Consider the following 21,315-nt stretch of genomic DNA (forward strand, 5'->3'; position numbering starts at 1 on the left):
TGTTTCCTTTCTATTACCTGAAGGTTTCTCACTACAGAACTGCTGTGGAACACAGGGTTCTAGGGCATGAACTATGCAAGATTGATCCATAGCCTCAAGATCGAAAACCATGACTTCATAATATTTGCATTTGCTGTAATCCACGGATGGGCTGAATTCTGAGCCTAATCTCACTGCTTGGTTAGTAAGCTGTAGAGGGAGAGCCAGGTCTAGGTATCTTCTTTATAAACCATAGATCTTGACCAGAACTTGGCAGTCCTCTCTGGAACCTGAGGGCTGCTCAGCTTGGAGGCAGGGGCACTGGACTGCTATCCTACTTATCAAAGAGTAATTAATTCCTGGTAACTTTGATCCTTCTTCATGCTTCTTAAAGATTATGTGTGACTTTCTTCCTTCCTTGTGGCACAGGCCACCATCCCTTTTGTGTCCTGAGATTTTAGTGCCATCATTAAATTGCCATAGAGTTAGTCTGAAAAAGATGGGTGTAATTCATCTCATTGAGCAGTGTTGCAATTTTTAAGTATTTTTTACATGTGCATTTTTTACATGTAAATGGATTTCTCACACTGGCTTTCTGTGTGGATAGGCGCCTTTGGAAATCCAGAGAAATCCAGAGTGGGCTCCAAATGTGACCCGATTCTATTAGTGAACCTCTGTTCTGAATCAGGACTCTAGGGAGCCAGGGAATTTGCCGGTAGTTTTTTCTTTTAATCTCCAGGATTGCTAGTGTTTAGTTTTCTGATGGGAAACTTCCTCTTTGGGTTGAGGCTGTACCTTGGGGCTGAACGTGTCCTTTGCAGCAGTTGTCCTGCATTCCTTCATACTATAGAGATAGAGGAATGTGGAATTTATGAGTTTTATCTTTTGTGGTAGCATTTTTTTTCAACTTGTGGAGCTTTAGAGGATGGAAGCCTGAGAGTATGAATCATTTTCATTATTATTTTCTACACGGAAAAGCCCTGCATTTGATTTTTAGAGTCGAGTGAGGTAGTAATTCTCTTAGTAGTTAATAGCACCCCAGAAAAGGAATATTATGCAAAAAAATCAGACATAGAATTTTAGAGTAGGGAGGGTTCTTCCTGGTCAGATAATTCGGTCTCGTTGGGGTTTTTCAGATAAAGACACTGAGACACATAAACTGGACTTCAGAAATTTGACCCAGATCTCATAACCAGTCATAGCATACCTGGGATACATCCTGGCCTATAATTCAGTGGCCCTTCTGTTGTACTATACGCAGCATATATTTGAGAACTTACTATGTGTTAGGCACTATGGAGATTTTGATTGATATACTAGAAATGTCACTTGCTGTGAAAAGGCTTCTTGGTTATTTGAGGAGACACAACTGCCATTTGTGAAATAATTAGAGATAATGTCATTTAATGATTCACTAAAAGAGTTAAAGAAGTTAGACTAGTGCCTGGCATATAGTAAATGCTCAATAAATGCTAATTACTACCAGTAAACAGATATTTATGGACAGGTGTTTACCTGTACCAGGCACTGTTGCAGGAGCTAAAAATAAAACAAAAGTCCTTGATCTTAATTAATATTCTTGATATAAGGACAAAGGCCTTAAAGGGAATTCAGAAACAGAACTAAGTTCTAGTAATGGCCTAGGTCAAGCTGACTGAAGGACATGGGAAAGATGCTAGGCTTTTCTGATTGGGTAGGACTTTGAAGGAAGAAAGAACATTCTTAGTGTGAAGTACAGTGCTTCCGAAGGCTTGGAGTCATGAAGGAGCCTGATGTCATGAGATGAGGTGAGGGGATCAATTTAGAATCTTTGGTGTTTGTAAAGAATAGTTGAGAAAACAGAGTAGGTAGTTTGGGATCTGATTGTGAATTGCCCTGAGAACCAGTCCAAGGAATTAATGCATTAGATAGTAGTGAACTATTTGAAATTACTGATTATACCAGAAAGCTGCTTGAGGAAAGCAGTATTGGAGAATTAATTTCATAGAAAATTTTAGACCTGGAAGAGAGCTAAAGGAATAATTCAATCTAGATTATTCTGGTAGCAGTGTGTAGGAAGACTCAGAAGCAGACAGGAGCAGAGAATCTGTTTGAGGTAATATAGACATAAGGCAGTAAATCCCTATACCAATACTGAATTGACTAGAATCAAGAAGAAGAGGAAAAACGTGGAGCCATTTTGTAAAAAGAAGCATCAGGGCTTTCTAACAGATTTGCTAAAGGGTAATGATGGTTGGTTTGAGTTAAAAACATTTTTCCCACCTTTTTCCTTTGAGGTGTTTAGAGACTGCTTGTACTGTTGGCAGAAGGGGATAGTTTGAAAGATAAGCTGGTTTAGAAGCCAAGTTAAGTTTCATTTATGATGACGTGGACATTAATGGAAATAGCCAAGTGGGCTGGAGTGCTGGACTGAGAGATCAAGGAAGGAAGATGGGCTGCAGAAGTCATCAGTATAGTCGAGAATGAATGAGCTCATTTGGGACTATGCTTTGTGAGAAGAGAACGGAGAGCCAAGTACATTTCATATAGCCAAAAGCTATGCTTCTTATATTAAGATTATTGTGTAGCAGATGTTAATAAAATGAAGCAGCTCGTATTCATATTGTCAGAAACCAGCTCATTGATCAGCATACCTAAGATAAGACTATCATAAGAAAGAATTTTAAAGAAGCATTTCAATAGGAAACTAAAAAGACCTTTTTCATCTTTGGCCTACTTTATGGGGCTAAATTATTTTTTTCTAGGCTGTAAGAACAGAAAATAAATTATTCTGTGCGTGTGTGTCTTTATGTGACAGAGTGCGTGTTTGTGAGAGAGAGAGAGAGAGAGAGAGAGAGTGTGTGTGTGTGTGTGTGTGTGTGTGTGTGTGTGTGTGTGAATAGATATTTATAAAAGATCAAAAGGCAACACCCCAAATAGAGTCCTCAGAGTTCAAGGTTGTTCTGAAGATCAGACAGATTTCAGAGAATACCCACCAGCTGCCTCTTGTTTATGATAAAAAGCCCCTCAGCTTTGATTGATTGGTGACCCACCCACACACTGAAGAAGTAAGAACTGTTTTTGTCCTGGGGCCACCTCTTGAAAATTTGTAGGGCCAAGCAAGGACAACACTGGAGATGCAAGATATTTCTTGTGATTTTTTAGGGAGAAGATGTAACCAATAATTGTTTAAAAGAAGAAAGAAAAAGATTTGAGAAGAACTCAAGAAATGTGTATCCTTAACTCATCTTCGATGGTGATGGCATATTTAGAAGTTTGCTATTATTATAATATTTTACATTGTGCCTTAGTTTTGCGTTTGTTGCTTCTGTGGTATTTACTAAGTAAATCCCACCTTGCCCTTGAAGATCAGTTGCTTCAAATGGATTTTTATAAAGAAAGTCAGTAGGGAAGGATTTGTAAAACTATAGAATCTTTGGTGCTTGTAAAGAATAGTTAGGAAATTCAGAATTTAAAATCATTCAGTGAGGCTTCCCTAAATACTAGTCTCCTGTCAGTAAAGAGTAGAAGGGGCTTTTTGAGGAAATGATTAACATAAATAAGGCTGAAGTCTGGCTGATTATCTACTTAAAACAACCCTGTTTTTAGAGGCTCCCCAAAACTATTTCTATATGACAGACCACCTTATACATGTCAATTGCATTTAACAGCAGGTCCTAAAATACAATATATGCCACTCATGCATGGGGAATGAGTTTAGGTGGTATAAGTGGATAGTGCCTAATAACCCTTATACACAAAGACAGGCACATCTCAAAAAAATATAGGACAGAACACCAACGAAGACCAGCAATTATTGTCCAAATGACATAGGGCAGCATGACCATGGTTCCCTGGGAATTGTTGCAGCCTAAAAGTGTATCCCATGAACTTCCATGTGTCTTCTTGGGCATTGATACACTGTTGACATATTATCTCAGTGTGCTGTGTATAAGAATAGAAAAGATAAAACTACATTTTAGAAGAAAAAATCAGTGTGATTTTTAAAAATTTTTTTTGCAAAAAATATAAAGAAATGTTCCACAGAACAATTTTCGAAGTGCTGAATTAAAGAAAAATATTTTATGAGTCAACAATTTGCTTAGCACCACTTAATGTAGTTATTAAATGTATTCAAAAGTATGAAACTGCAAACATTTTGCCCTACATACAAACTCTTCTTCTAATATTGTTTTTGAAAATATACCTGTTTTGCAGAATCTCACTTTATATAGTAGCTCGGTGCCTAAAATATTGCCTCAGCAGGAGGTGGTTTCTGTGCAGCTGCATTGGGCTGGTGTGTGTGTGTGTGGGCCATATGGTTCCAATATAAATGTACATCTGGAAACTCACAGGGTGGAAATGGAGCTGTGTCCTGGAGAGCCTGGAGAAAACTCCAGCAACTGGAGTTGTAATCATATTTTTTGGAGGTGGTAAGAGGATGGGGATTACAAAGATGGGAAAAACCATTGTGGCCTGTTATTCTAGGTTAGGGTTGGGATCCTCTATAGTGATTCACAGTGGTATTTACCCAGGTGTAGTCCGAGTCCTTTGGGCACCCCACCAGAATAAAGGACAGTGAGCTTGGAGTCCCAGCCATTTGGCAGGGAGTCCACAGTCATTTGGCACTCTTGTCATATACCTGCATCTGAGTAGCCTCTGTTACCGTCATACCTAGGCAGATGTGAGATTGTGCATAACGATAGGCCAGGGCAAAGAGTACATTGCTCTTGTGTTTTGGCAGGGTGTTATGTAATTAAGTATGCTTTATGCTTACATGGTGAGGGCTTTTCTTTCTTTGAATGAACAACTGGCAGCACAAAGACAGTACCTTGGAAGAGATTCAGGCATGATAAGCTCTGGGTCAGGAAAATACCATTAAAAGGTCATTTGTAACTGGTTTGTGGCTTGTAGATGAAGAAGTAGAGTTACTTACATAACTGTGGCCACAGCCCCAGTTTATACTCTTTTTGGCCTCAACACTCCACTTCTTAAGGGGTGGAGCAGTCACTTGAGGGGTTGCTTGTCATTCTGTGAAACCAAAATGCTTTCCTGTTAAGTGTCGAAGATCTAACTGAATAGCAGGATTTTTCTGTATATAGTTGAATAGCGTCTGACTGACTGGGAACTACTGCAATAATGGTGACATTCCTGCTGGAAATAGACTTTCTTTTACCAAGTCATAGTTCCTATATTTAGCTTTAATGCAGTAGTTCTTAACTGCAGATGTAGGAGAATTGCCTGGTGAGCCTTTTACAATTATGAAAAGCAGCTCTGTGCACTCTCTCTCTAGGTAATCCCATTCGTTCCCACTGCTCTAAATTCATATTTATGTTGGCCATTCAAATTTATATATTCTCCTGACTTTCTGACTTGCATGTCTACTGGATACTGCTGCTGGGCTATCTGATAGTTCCAGAACAGAACCTTTGCCCCTCACTCTGGTGCTTTTCCACCATTCCCTATTTCCCTAAAATGCTACCTGTCATCTTCCCAGTTGCCTCAGCAGAAAAGAGGCTATTTTTTTTGTTTTTCTTGCCTCTTCCTTTCCTAGTTCATCATATGCTTTCATGTTCCTCCACCTACACTGCCCTGGCCAACGCCACCATGGTGTTTACCTGGCCAGTTACAGTAGCCTCCTATTTTACTTGCCCCACTGTAGCTCCAAGATAGCTTTAAAAAACTTTATTCATTAGCCCCCAAACTGTCCAAGATGAAGATGTTGATGTTTCTTTCCCTGAAAAAATATTTTTAACCATAAAGTCTTTTTCTGCCTCCTTTATTCTAAGGTAGATATATAGACTTGTCAGATCAAAGGGGCATATGTGACCAAAAGATGCTCCAGGGAAACAGCTTATAAAGTCACATGGTCCCATCCTCCACTTCATTGCATGGGCTGTCAGCTCCTCAGGTGCTCAGCTTTCCACTTGTGATGGGGACGTGGGCAGCTTCCTTTACCAAGGACTGCAAATATAAGGATACTTTCCAAGCTTTACTTGTATCGAGTCAGCTCTTTGCCAGGTGTATTAATTTCCTATTGCTGCTGTAATCGCAACAAATTTAGTGGCTTAACATAAGAAAAATGCATTATCTTAGAGTTGTGGAGGTCAGAAGTCTGAAATGGGTCTTCCTGGAGTAAAATCAAAATGTTGGCAGGGCTGCCTTCCTTTGGAGGCTTTAGGGAAGAATCCATTTTCTTGCCTTTTCCATCTTCTAGAAGCTGTCTGCCTTCCTTGGTTCAAGGCCGCCTTCCAGCATGGCATTACTCTGACCTCTTCTGTCTTCATATCTCCTCTGCCTCTCATTCTTTCTTCTTATAAGGTCCCATGCGATTACATTGGACCTACCTGAATATTCTAGAACAGTTGTCTCATCGCAAAATCCTAAAGTTAATCACATCAGCCAAGTGCCTTTTGCTATTTAAGGTAAGATATTTCACCCTAGATATCAGGGATTAGGACACAAGCATCAGTGTGGGGGGACATGATTCTGCCTCCTACAGTAGGCCCTTTGTATTACTGGACTTTGCGTCTGCGGATTAACCCAGTGGCAGATTGAAAACAATATTTTTGATCCACATTTGAGAATCTACCAATGAGGAGCACCAATTTAAGTTACACAAGGATTTTCAACTGCACAGGAGTGGGCACCCCTATTCCCCACATCGTTCAAGGGTCAACTGTACTAATTTAACACATATAGCCACCCTATAATGGGTTAGGTGTTAGCCCCATTTTACGGATGAGGAAACTGGGGGCACAGAGAAGTTATGTAACTTGCCATTAGTAGTGGAGTCATAATTCACATTTGGCTTGTGTTTATTTTTTATTTTATTTTGTTTTCCAGCTTTATTGAGATATACTTGCCATATAACATTATGTAAATTGAATGTATACAGTGTATTGATTTGATATACTTACACATTACAAAATGATTAATTTTATTGTGATATAATTAACATATAACTATCATTTTAGGGTATACAATTTGTCAATTTGATATATTTATATATTACGGAATGATTGCCATCACAGTGTTAGCTGGCACTTCCATCATGTCACATATTTACCATTTCTTTTTGTGTGTGTATGGTGAGAACATTTAAAATTTACTCTATTAGCAACTTTCAAGAAAAAATATATTAACTATAACCATCATACTATACATTAGACGCCCACAACTTACTCACCTTGTAACTGGAAGTTTGTATTCTTTGATTAATATCTCCCCATTTCTCCCTCCTTTCAGCCCCTAGTAACTACCATTCTATTCTGTTTCTATGAGGTCAGCTTTTTAAGGTTCCGCATATAAATGATACCATACATCAGCTGTCTTTTTCTGTCTCACTTATCACATTTAATGCCCTCAGCGCCCATCTATGTTGTTACAAATGGTGATTTCTTTTTTTTCTTAAATTTATGATTGAATAGTATCCTATCGTATGTATACTTACACATGTGTATATATATATCTCTCACAGGTTGCTTTGATGGCTCTTTGGAATAATGCAATAAATATGGGAGTGCAGATACCTCTTCGAGATGCTTTTTGCATTTCCTTTGGATATATAATAAGTGGGATTGCTGTATCATATGATAGTTCTATTTTTAAGTTTTTGAGGAAACTCCATTCTGTTTTCCATTGAGACTACACCAATTTACATTCCCACCAGCAGTGCACAAGGGTTCCTTTTTCTTCACATCCTCACCAACACTTGTTATTTCTTGCCTTTTTGATTACAGCCATTCCAAGAGATATGATATGATATCTCATTGTGGTTTTGATTTGCATTTCCTTGATGATTAGTGATGTCTGTCACCTTTTCATGTACCTGTTGGCCATCGTATCTCTTTGGAAAAATATCTGTTCATTTTCTTTGCTCATTTTAATTGGATTGTTCTTTGCTATTGAGTTGTTTGAGTTCTTTATATATTTTAGATATTAACCCCTTATGAGATACATGATTTGCAGAGATTTTTTCTCATTCCATAGGTTGGCTTTTTATTTGGTTGTTTCTATCCTTTCACTTTGAGTCCATGTGTGTTCTTAAAGCTGAAGTGAGTCTCTTGTAGGCACTATATAATAGTTAGGTCTCATTTGTTTGTTTGTTTTCCATTTAGCCCCTCTCTGTCTTTAAATTAGAGCATTTAATCCATTGACATTTAGAGTAATTATTGATAGGTGAGAATGTACTCATGTTATCTTACTGATTTCTGGTTGTTTTGTAGTTTTCTTGTTCCTTTCTTTATCTCTTGCTGCCTTCCTTTGTGACTTGATTTTCTGCAGTCGTATGCTTTGGTTCTCTTCATATCTTTTGTGAATCTGCTGTAGCTTTTGCTTTGGGATTACATGAAGCTTATGTAAAACATTTTAAACAGTCTATTTCACAATAAACTTAACTTCATTTGCACACAAAAACTACCCTTTACTCCTCCTCTCTTGAAATTTTTGATGTCACAACTTACCTTTTTTAAATTGTGTATCCACTAACAAATTATTGTAGCTATAGTTACTTTTAATACTTTTGTTCTTTAACCTTTTACTAAATCAAGTAGTTAGTATTTCACCATATTACGATGTTAAGAGTATTCTGCATTTGGCTATACACTTAACCTTTATGAGTATTATATGTTTTCATGTGTTATTAATTAGCATGTTTTCATTTTAGCTTTAAGAACTTCTTTCAGCACTTCTTGTAAGGCAGGTCTGGTGAATTCCCTGGGCTTTTGTTTGTGTGGGGAAGTCTTTCCCTTTTTTGAAGGACAGCTTTGCCAGGTTAAGTATTCTTGGATGGTAGTTTTCTTCTTTCAGCACTTTTGATATACCATCCCACTCTCGCCCTCCCTTTAAGGTTTCTGCTGAGAAATCTACCAGTAGCTTAATTGGGTTTCCCTTGTATATCATGAGCTTCCCCCCCACCCCACCCCACCCCCTCTTCCAGCTTTTTAAGGTTCTTTTGTTGTCTTTGATTTTTAACAATTCTGTGTCCTGGAGAGGATCTCGTTAAGTTGATTCGATTTAATTTGGTGATCTATGAGTTTCATGAACTTCTGTCATTATTTCTTTAAACAAACTTCTGCCCACTTCTCCTCTATTTCTTCTGGAACTCTAATAAGTGTCAAACCTATTCTTTTGTTGGTATTCCATAGATCATATAGGCCTTCTCCACTCTTTTTCATTCCTTTTTCTTTTTTCTCCTCTGATGGGATAATTTTAATTGAGCTGTCTTCAAGTTTACTTGTTGTTTCTACTGCTTGACCAAGTCTTGCGTTAAAGCTCTCTGTTTATATATTCAGTTTAGGCATTGCATTCTTTAGCTTCAACATTTCTGTTCTTATTTTTTTTGCATCTCTTGGTTGAACTTCTCATTTTGTTCTTATATTGTTCATTAAATTGTTTATCTGTGTTTTCCTGTAACTCTCTGAGCATCTTTTAACAATTATTTTGAATTATTTGTTAGGTTGTTGCTGTTATCTCCAATTATTTGGGGCCAGTTATCGGAGGTTTACTGTATTCCTTGGGTGGAGTTATGTTTTTCTGATTCTTCCTGATCCCTGTAGCCTTGCGTAGGTGTCTTTGCATTTGAAGAAGCAGTCACCTCTTCCAGACTTCATGGACTAACTTTAGTAAGGGAAGCTTTTCACTTGTAAGTGAGGCATGATGGAGTATTCTCTGGCACCTGATCTAGTGGTACAGGGCACCTAGTACAGGGGCATGTGACTGCACCAATTTCAGGGACATTATGATATCTCTGACTTGGTCTGCTGGTGTCCATAGCATTGACAACTGCATGTTCCTTGATGCTTACTGCAGAGTGGCTGCAAGGGCTGTTTAAGTCCTCAGTGCCATTTCCAGGTCCAGTGGCTAGGGACTAGGGCAGATAACACTGGTGGCCAGAGCTGCTGGTGTGCATACATTTAGCTGTGGGGGCCAGCTGCTTGGGGCCTGTGTAGTGGCAGAGGCCGGTTGTAAACATACATGGAGTGGTGGGAGCCAACGCAGGTAGCCTGGGCTGGAGCCAACTGTGGGTGCACTGGTAGTTGAAGGGGGGCACTGGTTGTTGATGTGTACTCCACTACATGGCAGTGGAGGCTGGTGATGGGGGTCGGGCTGGGTGTGTGCAGTTACACAGCTGGAGGGTCTAGCTGCAGGTGAGTCCAGTGGTGCAGGCCAGTGACAGAAGACAGGGCCTCATCTGGGCCCTCAAGCAGCAGTGGAGTCCCTGGCTATAGGCATGCTCTCCCATGACAGCACAGTCTTCCTGAGTGGATGCAGAAAGTGGACGCTGGTGACAGGTGTCAGGTCGGCTGTACGCAAGTGCACAGCTGGAGAGGCTAGCCCCATGGCATGGGAGGTCAAGCCATGCGAGTTTAGGCTGGAGTCTTGCATTCTGGCAACCCCAGAGGCCTGGGCTGGCTGCTGGTATGGTTCCCAGGCTTCAGAGGGGAGGCAGCAAGTTGGGACACAGGTGGCTGGCATCAACAAATGCCAGTACATGTTGGGTGAAAACTCGTGAAATCTGCAGGGGTTCCGTGGCGGCTGTGCTGACCATTGGTTTGGTTCCTTCTTCAGTGGTGAAAGCAGAGTTTACCTGGAGAATGAACCTGTGAACCTCTCTTGCTGTTTGCATGGCCACTATTGGTAGCCCCTGCTTTTCTTCCTTTTCTGAGATTTCTCTATACGACTCTTTGTGTAGCGAAGGCTGGGGAAGCTGGTTGTTTACCCCACTCTTCTTTCCCAGCAAGAGAAACTCTTTTTAGCTGGGGAGTTCCCTTTTAGTGTTAAGCAGTGTTGGCTTGGGGGATGGGATGATGCAGGCAAAATGAAGCTGTTGTCTTTTCTGTGTGTGGTTACTGTCAGATTTTTTGTTTAACTGTGTTGCTGAAGTTTTTAAAATAGACTCCAGAGATCTCCCAGAGCTGTTTTGTTCATAGATAGCTAATTGTTTATTTTTGTGAGAGGACAGAGGCTGGGGTCTCCTATGCTGCCATTTTGGTGATGTCACTCTCTTGGCTAGGGCCCCTCCTGAGATTTCAGGGTGCATCCCTAGGGTTTTATAGCCTTGAGCAGCCTTTCAGATGATTCTGATGCTTACTGTTATAGCCCGTTCACCCAACCACACTTGCTATGTGGTGGGCACGGCACATTCAGTGATAGAATCTAAGTCCAGAAAAATCTTGATGTGATGGAGTGATGTGCTGAATCTAACAAAATTAGACTTGAAGACGGTAAAAAAAGTACAAACGAAAGGTGGTAAAAATTTGGAGTTTCCAATTAATGGGATTCATTTAGTGATGAATGTGGGAAAGCAGTATATGAATAAAATAGATAAAAATGCTGTGAAAAACAAAAAATAAGTTAACATATAGTATAACACGAGAGGCCTATTTTAGATAGGATGGCTGGAGAGGGCTATGCAGTGAGTATATTTAAGGTGAAAGTCTAAACATTGTATAGAGAACATATACCAAGATCTTGAGATAGGATGGGAGGAGCTAGCTTAGAACTGAGATAAGATCAGGGTGAAGCTAAGATAGGGGGAGGGAGAGAAGAGTGGAGAGGTAGATATGCAGATCTTTACTGATTGTAGTGTAAGGTATTTTAAGTGCAGTGAGAAACTAGCACTGGACTGTAAAAAAGGTATTACATTTGAGTAGAGCATGGTTAGGGGATGTAGATATGGCTTTCAGTTAAGAGACTGCTGTACTAGGCTGGAAGAGATCACTGGTGGCTTGGACCAGTGTGGTAGCAGTTGAAAGGGAGAGCAGTAGACTGATTCCATACGTATTTTGGGGGTAAAATGAAAAGAGCTTATTGAAAGGTTGGCCGGCCCTGTGAGTAGGGTGAGGAAGGAGGAAGAGTCATTTATGCCATCAGGATTTTGGAGGTGACCAACAAGACAGAGATTAAAGCTTACTGAAGACTTGAGGACTATAGAAGGCTTTTGGGGGAAGGTATCTCTTGGGCTTAAGTTTGAAACTCAAGGTGAGAAGTCAGGTAGTCATTTGGCTATATGGGTCTTTTATTCAGAGAAGAAGCTTGAGTTGGAGATATTAATATGGGAGGCATCAGTACGAAAAATGAAATTTAAACCATGGAGTGGATGAGAAGAGCTAACTTTGAGGGCCTCCATCATTTAGATATTGGGGAGAGAAGGAGATTGATAAGCAGTTGGCAGATGGAAAACCAAGAACATGTGCTAGGAGTGATTGAAGAAAACGTTTCTGGGGGAAGGAGTGCCAAATGCTCCTTGAAGTGATGAATAAGGTGAGAACAGTTTGCTCATCAGGTCTGGCAGCATGGAAGCTTTTGGGTATTTTCCAAGGGGAGTTTTGGTGGAGTGGTAGGCAGATGAGCCAATGGAAATTCATAAGGAAGGGAAATAATAATTGTAGACTGTTGATAATCCTTGTATGTCCATGAAGGGGGTGTGGCCCTGGAAAGGAATATGGAGCTAAGGGAACCACCTGAGTTTGATTTATTTATTTTTTTTTAAAGATAGGATAACATGTTAAGTTGAACCATAAGACACTGGTGACATTTGACTACTTTTTGACTTACCAGAATGGCAATTTCATATAGATCGACCTAATCGAACATGTTAGGTTATATTACTGAGAACGAGTTGTCTTTAAAAGTGGAGTTTGATGAAGCATTGTTGAGAGAGTTTAACCACAAGAATATAGCCTTTGAGCAGTTGAGAGAGATGGGGTTGGAGCTCACCAGCTGTGTTTGCCTTTGAAGTAAGGGAAGGGAAAGGCATGCATTTTTTTTTTTTCAATTGTAACAGGAAGGAAGAAGGTGTGCAGATTCAGCATGCTTCAGCGATCACGGTGATGCTAGTCTCAGCGACTAGTGTCTTACCTGTAGCAAATAATTACATAATAAGTTTTCAGATTTAGCTGTAGATGCACATTGATTTTGTTCATAGGGCAGATCCCATTTTGCCTTGTAGCAAGCAGGCTCTGAATTTTCTCTGTTAAAGATCTTTGATATCAGTGATTTTTCACTGTTTTCCTCTTTCACCAAAAGCAGAGTATATCAAATGTCATGACCTCCTTCTCCACTCCTCACCAGTACAACACCGAGGCCTCCTTGTAGAACTGATTAGCAAATCAAAGAAATTAAAGTGGTTTTCTCATGTGATTTTCTTGCCTACAGAAAATTGTCTTTTTAAATATTGCTATCAGTATTCTTTGACTTGTCAGCTTAATTGAAACATTATCTATGATTTCTGTTACTTTAATGTAGACTACGAGTGCATCTTTTTAAGGTCATATCACTGTCATGTGTATAGAATTTGCGTATTTCAAAAAATTTCAGCTGTTTGGAGGGAGACTTTATTCCACTGTATAATATAGTTTCAAAAATAATTTTCATTAGACCATTATGCTGACATATCTCTAGGCCACAATTTTCTCAATGGACTTCATTCAGTATAGAATTCTAGGTACTGATCATTAATTGTATCTTTAAAGCAACAATGAGATTGAAATCATTTTTAGTGCCTGCAGGATCCTTTTTCATGAAACATCCATCTCTTATAATGTTTATTTTGAATAATATTCTCCTCATGGGTTATGGGATATAGTTAAGACTATTCCATAAAGAGCCTTCTTCTTTCTCAGTGTGTGTTTATTGAGCTATAGGCAGCTTTTCCCTGTGCATGGCTCCAAAATTATCTTTTCCTGAAAGTAAAGGAAGATCTGGAGAAATTCGGCACCCATGTATTAATTTATACACTATGTGACATCATTAAAAGCTCGAGGATGGTGGTACTTATATTTTTTAGCTTTTCCAGCACATCTTTTTATTTTCATTGGAATTAATGTCTTCTTTCCCCTTAACTTAAAAAAGTATTTATTTTAACTATAATTGACAAATAATATTTTATTAGTTTCAGATGTACAACATAGTGATTCAACATTTATATACCTTACGAATTGATCACCACAGTAAGTCTAAAAAACATTTGTTACCATACATAATTATTATAGTATTATTGGGTGGTATTTTAGAATAAGCTAAGGTTTTATTTTTTGGAGGTGTGTAGCTTTACTATAGGCAAGATGAGTCAACATGTTCTAATTCTGCTTGGAATCAGAGGAACTTGATTTACTGTTGTTACCTGCTGTGGTAGAAATTGCAAGCATCACTGAAGCCGACATGTATCTTCAGTATTGGAAATATTCAACAGGAATTCATCAGAAATGATTTCAAAAACCTGCAGTCTACAGTGTTGTGATAAATGACTGAAGAAAAGTTTTCCCCTTATTTCAGACAGCCTTTGATAGCATGTCTGTTTAGGAAAATATATACAGATTAATCAACTGTGTACCTGGCTCTCAAATATTTTTAGCTTCTTTGGATGAACTTTGAGTTATGTCAGGGGTCCCCTTGGCCTTTCCACTCAGAACCACTCAACCAACATCGATGTGTGCTTATAAAAAAAAAAAAAGGTTTGTAGTATAATACTGCTCAGCAGCTTTGCTGACCTGGAATTGGCATGGTTTGACTAGCTTCTTTTTGCACCTTAAACCTAGTGTTGTACTGATCCATCCTTTGCTTTGCCATTTCTAGTTGTGAACTGGATCCATACTCTCTCTTCTACTCTTCACGAGGGGAAACGAGGCTTATCTTCCAGGAAGAGTTCTGTGCTAAAACCTTGCACTTCCTACTTCTGTATACGCTGATGCACAGGCTTCAGAGTTCTACCTTGTGGGGACTTGCCACCCCACCTAGAGGTGACAGTTACCTTAAAAGACTGCAGTTTTGACGTGTAGGGGGCTATTTCTGTTTCTAATAAGTAGAGAGGCCTGTGAAAGCATCTTTGAGATCTGAGGAGGTATATGGCCATCTTGTGCTCCTTGTCTCTGGGATGTCAGAGCTTTGGGTATTCATCCTGTGTCATCTCTCCCACTACCTCCCAAGATAATTTGCTGCTGATTTGCTTTAATTTTGGCTGTGTTTTTACTTATTCCAAAATATCTTCCCTAGTCCCTTCAGACTTCTGTCACTGTGCTGAAATGGCTTTCTCTTGGTAGATAGCAGACTGTTGCTTCCTCCTCTTCCCTCGTTGAACTGGCCAATAACCCGGGAATAGAATCCTTGTTTCTCTCAGCCTCCCCATTACAAAATCAACAACTGTTCGTAACAGACTAAAGAAGAATATAAATGCCCATTTACCATCTTGATTATGGGCTTCCATATGTATTATTTTTCAGAAGGCGATCATGTCATACATACTATTTTTATCCATACATATTATGTTAAAACTACTTTTTCTCAAATGCATTTCCTTGAAATACTTTTCCATATATTTTTATTTTTAAAAAATATATATTTTTAAATTTTCAGTGACTGAAAACTGTTTAGTAATGTTTAATATACCATTTGAGCAGTCTTTTACTTTGGGACGTTTAGCTATTTGTAGTTACAATGTCACCTTGTGTGTTCAGACAGGGACTCATATCTTATGCATATCTATCTTCCCAGCATGTAGCATTATACCTAGCACAGTGGGTGTTCACTAAAGAATTATAGTTGAGTTCCAGAAATATGAGGGCCATTTGATAAATTTATAACTATCTACTTTGTATTTGGAACCCTGGGTATAGGAATGGACAAGATGGAGGTGGTCCTTGCCCTTATAAGCTGAGGTGTTATTCTATATAGCAAGGTTTATATTACAGAGACAGCAGCCCTCTTAATATGAAGATCAATTAAAAAACCTAAAAGTCACACCATATAGTAGAAGCAGTCAAAATAACTTAGCAGTGTGGTTATTTGGAAGAAGTTCATGCCAGTCTTTTTCAAGTATTTGGCTAATTAACAATTGACTAATTGATTTCTCTACAGATGGCAGTTCTTATGATTGTCCACTAATGTTACAGATTGAGATGAAATGATTGTTTTCAGGTTCAAACTTTTTGACCCTTACGAATAACTGGAATCAGGTATACTTAAATTTAAGATTTCATATCGGAATGTAATATATTGTTGTATTTAGTGATGTTAGAGACCCAAAGATCTTTTAGGGCTGAGTTTGGGAGTAATAGGAAATATATCCCCAAATATTTTTGGTCTTTCTGTTGCATATTTTAAAATATGATTAAACAAAGATTGCAGCCATGAAGAAGATTTTCTGCTGTAAATTGGTCTTTCAACCCTGCCAGCTGTTCATGTTTTCTGTGATCCCACTTATAAAAGTGGAAAGTGAAGGGTGAGTGGCTGCACTCTTGGGCAGGCACATAATTAAAAAAAAAAAAAAAAAAGTGTGTGCCTCAGCAGAGCTATATAAGAGTTTCATATAGCTGCCTTTTTCTTTTTTATTGTAGGGCCAGCTCTCAATGTTGCAAGAAAAAATAGACCATTTGGAGCATTTGCTGGCTGAGAATAATGAGATCATCTCAAATATTAGAGATTCTGTCATCAATTTGAGTGAGTCTGTGGAGGATGGGCTGAAAAGTTCACAAGGCAATTTCAGCCAGGGTGCTGGCTCACCTCTTCTGTCATCAAAACAATTGTCCCTCACAGACAACCCTGCAGACTGTCTGTTTGCATCACAAAGTGGAAGTCAGAATTCAGATGTGCAGGTAATGTATACATTTGTTAATAATCACTGGGCTTTGTTTTTGTTTTTATAGATTTGATTTGGTATCTATTCTTATAAAGTGATTTGAATAGTCACAAGATCATTAATGTTCTTGTTTAGTGATAAAATTCCATAATTCTGTGTTTCTCCTAATTTTTCCTATTTTACATTTTGTGAATGTGGCCTTTTTGTATGCTTTTTAGGTCTTAATTTCTGTAATAGTAGAAGACCTTTCAAGGTTTAAATTTAGCTGAAGAGATTTTCCTACCTTCCTTTGGAGAGTACAAGAAAAACCCTCCTCTTACTATATCACTGTTATACATTAGAGGTTTCACACAGTGTAGAATTAGATTCTTTTTGCCCATTATCTCTTTGTGAAAGGGAAAGGACATATTCTAGACCTCTGCTTTCCAGTATGGAAGCTACTGTCCACATGTGGCTACTAAGTACCTGGAATGTGGCTAGTTTGCTTTGAAATGTACTCTAATATTCACACAAAGTGTTGCAGTTTAGTATGAAAAAAGAATGTAAAATATCTTGTTTATTTTTATATTGGTTACACATTGATATGGTAATATTTTGAATATATTGGGCTAAATCACATAGAGCATTAAAAGTAATTTTGCCTATTTTGTTTCACTGCAGAATTTAAAATCACATATTTGGCTTGCATTATATTTCTCTTGGATCACGTTATTCTAGAGGGTAGTAGAGTTGACGACTAGGGTAAGAAAGGATTTCCGCCTTTCTTAAACTTAGGATGTGTCATTCATATTTTTATGTTCTACAAATTAGCAGAGAGCTATGCTTAACCTCATACCTTAGACCAGAAACTGGAACTTGGTGACAAGACCCTAAGTGGTGCATATCTTAAAGTTGTACAAAGTGAGTTGGCTCTGGTCTTGCTTCAGAGTAGAAGTTTTCACTAATTCCTGGGACAGAACATAATATGATCGCGAGACCATGGCTCACAGGCCAAACAGGAAGCTGGGGACAATGGAGCTGTCCAGGCCTTTGCCTGCAACCTCATCAGCTAGTGTGCGGCCAGGTTCAGATAGGATCAGGATCCTGTGCTTCGAAGGGATATTTATTTCTGCCAGGCTTGGCTTTATTCACGTTTTAATTAAGTACCTCTTAAAGGGAAACTAAACTTTGGCGCGGGGTGGGGGGGCGTTAAATCTGGGATGGACAGAAAGGAGATGCAGAGCAACTATGAAAGGCAGGCAGAGGAAAGCAGCAGGGACTGGGAGATCCGCAGGACCAAAGAAAGAACTGAAAGGAATAGTAGAGACTGCTAACACATCTTCCTGTCCAGCTGGTTCCCAAAGATTTGCTGACTTACCCTGGGAGCGTTTTATTTATTAAAGTCATGAATTCCAAAGTGAGCGATACGTTATACAAAATACTTTGTATTCACTTTTATGTAATTTGCTTGATATCTTTAAAAAAACTTTTGTAACCCATTTATTAAATAAGATATAATTTTTACATAATTTAAATTTTACCAAAGGGTGGTTGTGTTCTTTGTCACATTTAGTATTATAGAGAGTATGGTGAGTAAAAGTTTGTAGGGTTTTTTTGGGAGGGCAGAATTTTTTTCCTTTGCTTCAAATAAATTATCATGTAGAAGGAATATTGCATTGGAAACTTAGAAAACATTTAAACACTTCAAAGCTAAATCTCAGTTTAATCTAGTTGACCGTGTTGTAGTTTTATTTTTCTAATAAAAACAGTAAACATTACGTGTCGAATGAGAGAATTGCTATAGATGCATTTTCATAATATAGATGCATAAAATAAGGACGACTCAAAGCAAAAAATAATTTTCAGTACTGAAAATGCTCAATATTCGATCATAATCAAATTTTTTGTTTGCTCTTCAGTTCTTATCAATTTCTATTAAATTGTATTGGTAAGTAAAGCAGAGGAAGAGGAATTGAAATTATTTTTTATTAGAAACAGATGTGAGAGGAGATTATTTTTCAAGATAATTATGTAATACAGGTAGCATTTTAAGCCTTTCAGTGGTGATTAAATGTTTTCTTCCTTAGTCTCTTCAGTTAATGTCTACAGAAATAGTTTTATCTCGTAAAATATATACTCAGAGTACAACAATTAGTTTTAAGCAAATACTTTTCAACATGAAGTTTAAATCAATAATGGTTATACATGGTTAAATTTACTTTTTTTGTTGTTTGTTTCTTTATATTTTTAGATGTTGGATGTTTACAATCTAATTCCTTTTGACAATCCAGATGGTGGAGTTTGGAAACAAGGATTTGACATTACCTATCTATCTAACGAATGGGACACTAAGCCCCTTCAAGTCTTTGTGGTACCTCATTCCCATAATGACCCAGGTAAAATTCGCACTTCAAAAAACTAGAAGTTATTAAGCCCTTGTAGGCACAGAATATTTTAATGAGAATCTGGTAGAACCCGCTTCTCAAATTTTTGAGGCATAGTCTCTGACTTTCAACACTATCATATTCCTTTTATATGTCATTATATTTTTGAGTTCTCATTTTATCAATTTATTTGCCTTTTAAGGATAGTACTTGTGCAGTATGAAATAGTAACAAACACAGAAAGGTCTTAGCTTTGGGGGGATAAAAAGTTGCATACATTTAAGGTACTGATCATTTGTTTTAGTTACTTAGTTAAAATACTATGTGGGAGAATTATTTTGTGTCCATAAACTCTACATTAAAAAAGGCAGAGTGATCATGGGAAAGTTTGCATCTTTAAAATGGAGAAACAGCATTAAGTGGTTAAGAGCCTTGGTGTCAGACAGACACGAGTGAATCCCAACCCCATCATGTCTAAGATATTAGACAACTTTAGGTAAGTTACTTAATCTGAGAGGAAGTGTTTTCCCAGGTCGGATCAGGATAAACTACTTCATTGGGTGAGACGTAAACGCATGGTGAATGGCCTCAAAGTAACTGCTGTCATTATCATTATCATGATTGTTATCTCAAATTATGACTTTTATTTTTTATTGGGGCCAGACATTTTTACCCAAGGTAAGTAGAAATTGCTAAAATTGTAATGAGGAATATGATTCAATGTGTATATGTTTTAGTGTGAATACACAGGCACAGAGTAAATGCCCAGTGAATTTAGTCGCAGGATCTTTTTTGGAGGGGTAGGGTGGAAGGTAGGTAGGAATGTACTTACAAAGCCTCTTTTGAAGGAATTACTAATACTTATATTTGTTATTTTTCCCAATTTCTCAATTTTATTATTACTGTCACATACTGCTATTCACTTAGTACTTTGGACGTTTTTTTCTTTACTCCCAACATTTATATCCTACTTATATTCTTTTCCATTAATTTATTTTATTATCGTGTATTCCTTTCTCTAAGACAATAGACCTAACAAGTTAGTGTCTGGACACATGATTTGGTGAAGTTGTGTGTTTGTGTGTGTGCTGCATGCCTCTTTGGGGTGTGAGAGGTAGTGAAGGAGATAGAGCTTGGATGTTCAAATGTTTGCATTTCCAGAATACTTCAGTGTTTAGTAAGCACAGAGGTATAAAATACATGAAATCAATATTGTTTTGGAAATTTGTGATGAGCAGTTACCATACGTCAGCTTCTGACTTGGTTTCTCTGTCTTTGGTCTTAATGCCTTTATCTTTTTCTGCAAATACCCATCAGTTTTATTAATTTTTTCTCTTATATGTTTTGCATCATCCTCCCCCTTAATCTTAGCTTGTCCCTTCAAATCCTAAGTCAGGGATGGCTGGGCGTTGTGGAAAGACTACGGAACTTTGGAGCCAGGCAGAATGAGGCAGGCTTCCTGGTTCTACTGCATACTGGTCCTGTGTCCTCAGGCATGTTTATTTGTGTATCTGTAAAATGGAGATCATATAGGTGTAGTAGCATCTTAAGCAGGAGGTAGTTATCAAGTAAGTATAAAAGATGATGAAAATCACATCTAATCAAAATAGCACCAGATTAAATACATCTGCATTTAAGGGATGCATATGAAAAATATATCTTTGTTTATATCTAGACTCACACTCAGTGAAGTAAGATGCTTAAACTTCACATGTGGTATCCGAGACTACCTGTAGAAGATAGATATTTTTTTCTGTAAACCCCATTCACTCTGAAATATTCCCCTGTTGAGTGAAATAGAGGCAGAGGCGCTTATAGTATTTAAATTGTTCTTTCTTCCTTTTTTGCCAATCGTGTAGTTCAGATCTTGTCACTTAATGGGGTATGTGATGTGATTCCATTGTATACTATTTCTTGTAGGTTTTATAAATACACTTTGCAGTGTGTCTTGCAAGTCCTCCTGTGGAACCACCTTTCCTCCCTTTTTGATTTTTTGAAGACCTTTATTATCCTTTCCCCTTTTCTGCCATCCTCAATTTCCATCAATGTCATTTCTTGTTATTCTATAGCATGGACGCTTAACTGTAATAATAAAATTTGTAGTTCACTAGGCACTGTGCCAAATGTTTTATAAATATCTACTGTTCCCAGTAATCCCTGAAGGTTAGCGCTGCTATCCATGATGAGGGTATTAGCCACTTGCCAAGCTTACATAAGTAGTGACATCAGAATACTTTCCTGTAAATTTACCTGGCTCTCTCACCTAAATAAACAGGAATGGCAGAGAACATGTGTCTCTTGCTACACTCGATTCTCACTGCCTAGCTCTACACTTGGCGTAGAGTAATCACTAAATATATGTAAGGCCTTCTCTAGTGTGCCTCCATGCCCCGCCACAGCTTTCCAGTGCTGTAC

General features: G+C 38.2%; 1 protein-coding gene across 1 annotated transcript in view; it reads left to right on the top strand.

Moving 5' to 3' along the window:
- MAN2A1 (mannosidase alpha class 2A member 1) overlaps nucleotides 1-21,315 on the top strand; it is a 158,030-nt gene that overhangs the window by 7,044 nt on the left and 129,671 nt on the right. The window contains exons 2-3 of the mRNA XM_011365152.2: nucleotides 16,296-16,553; nucleotides 18,768-18,912. Of these exons, the coding sequence (XP_011363454.1) occupies nucleotides 16,296-16,553; nucleotides 18,768-18,912 (403 nt within the window). The remainder of the gene's footprint in view (nucleotides 1-16,295; nucleotides 16,554-18,767; nucleotides 18,913-21,315) is intronic.

The sequence above is a fragment of the Pteropus vampyrus genome, unplaced genomic scaffold, assembly GCF_000151845.1.
Source record: "Pteropus vampyrus isolate Shadow unplaced genomic scaffold, Pvam_2.0 Scaffold106, whole genome shotgun sequence".
NCBI lineage: Eukaryota > Metazoa > Chordata > Mammalia > Chiroptera > Pteropodidae > Pteropus > Pteropus vampyrus.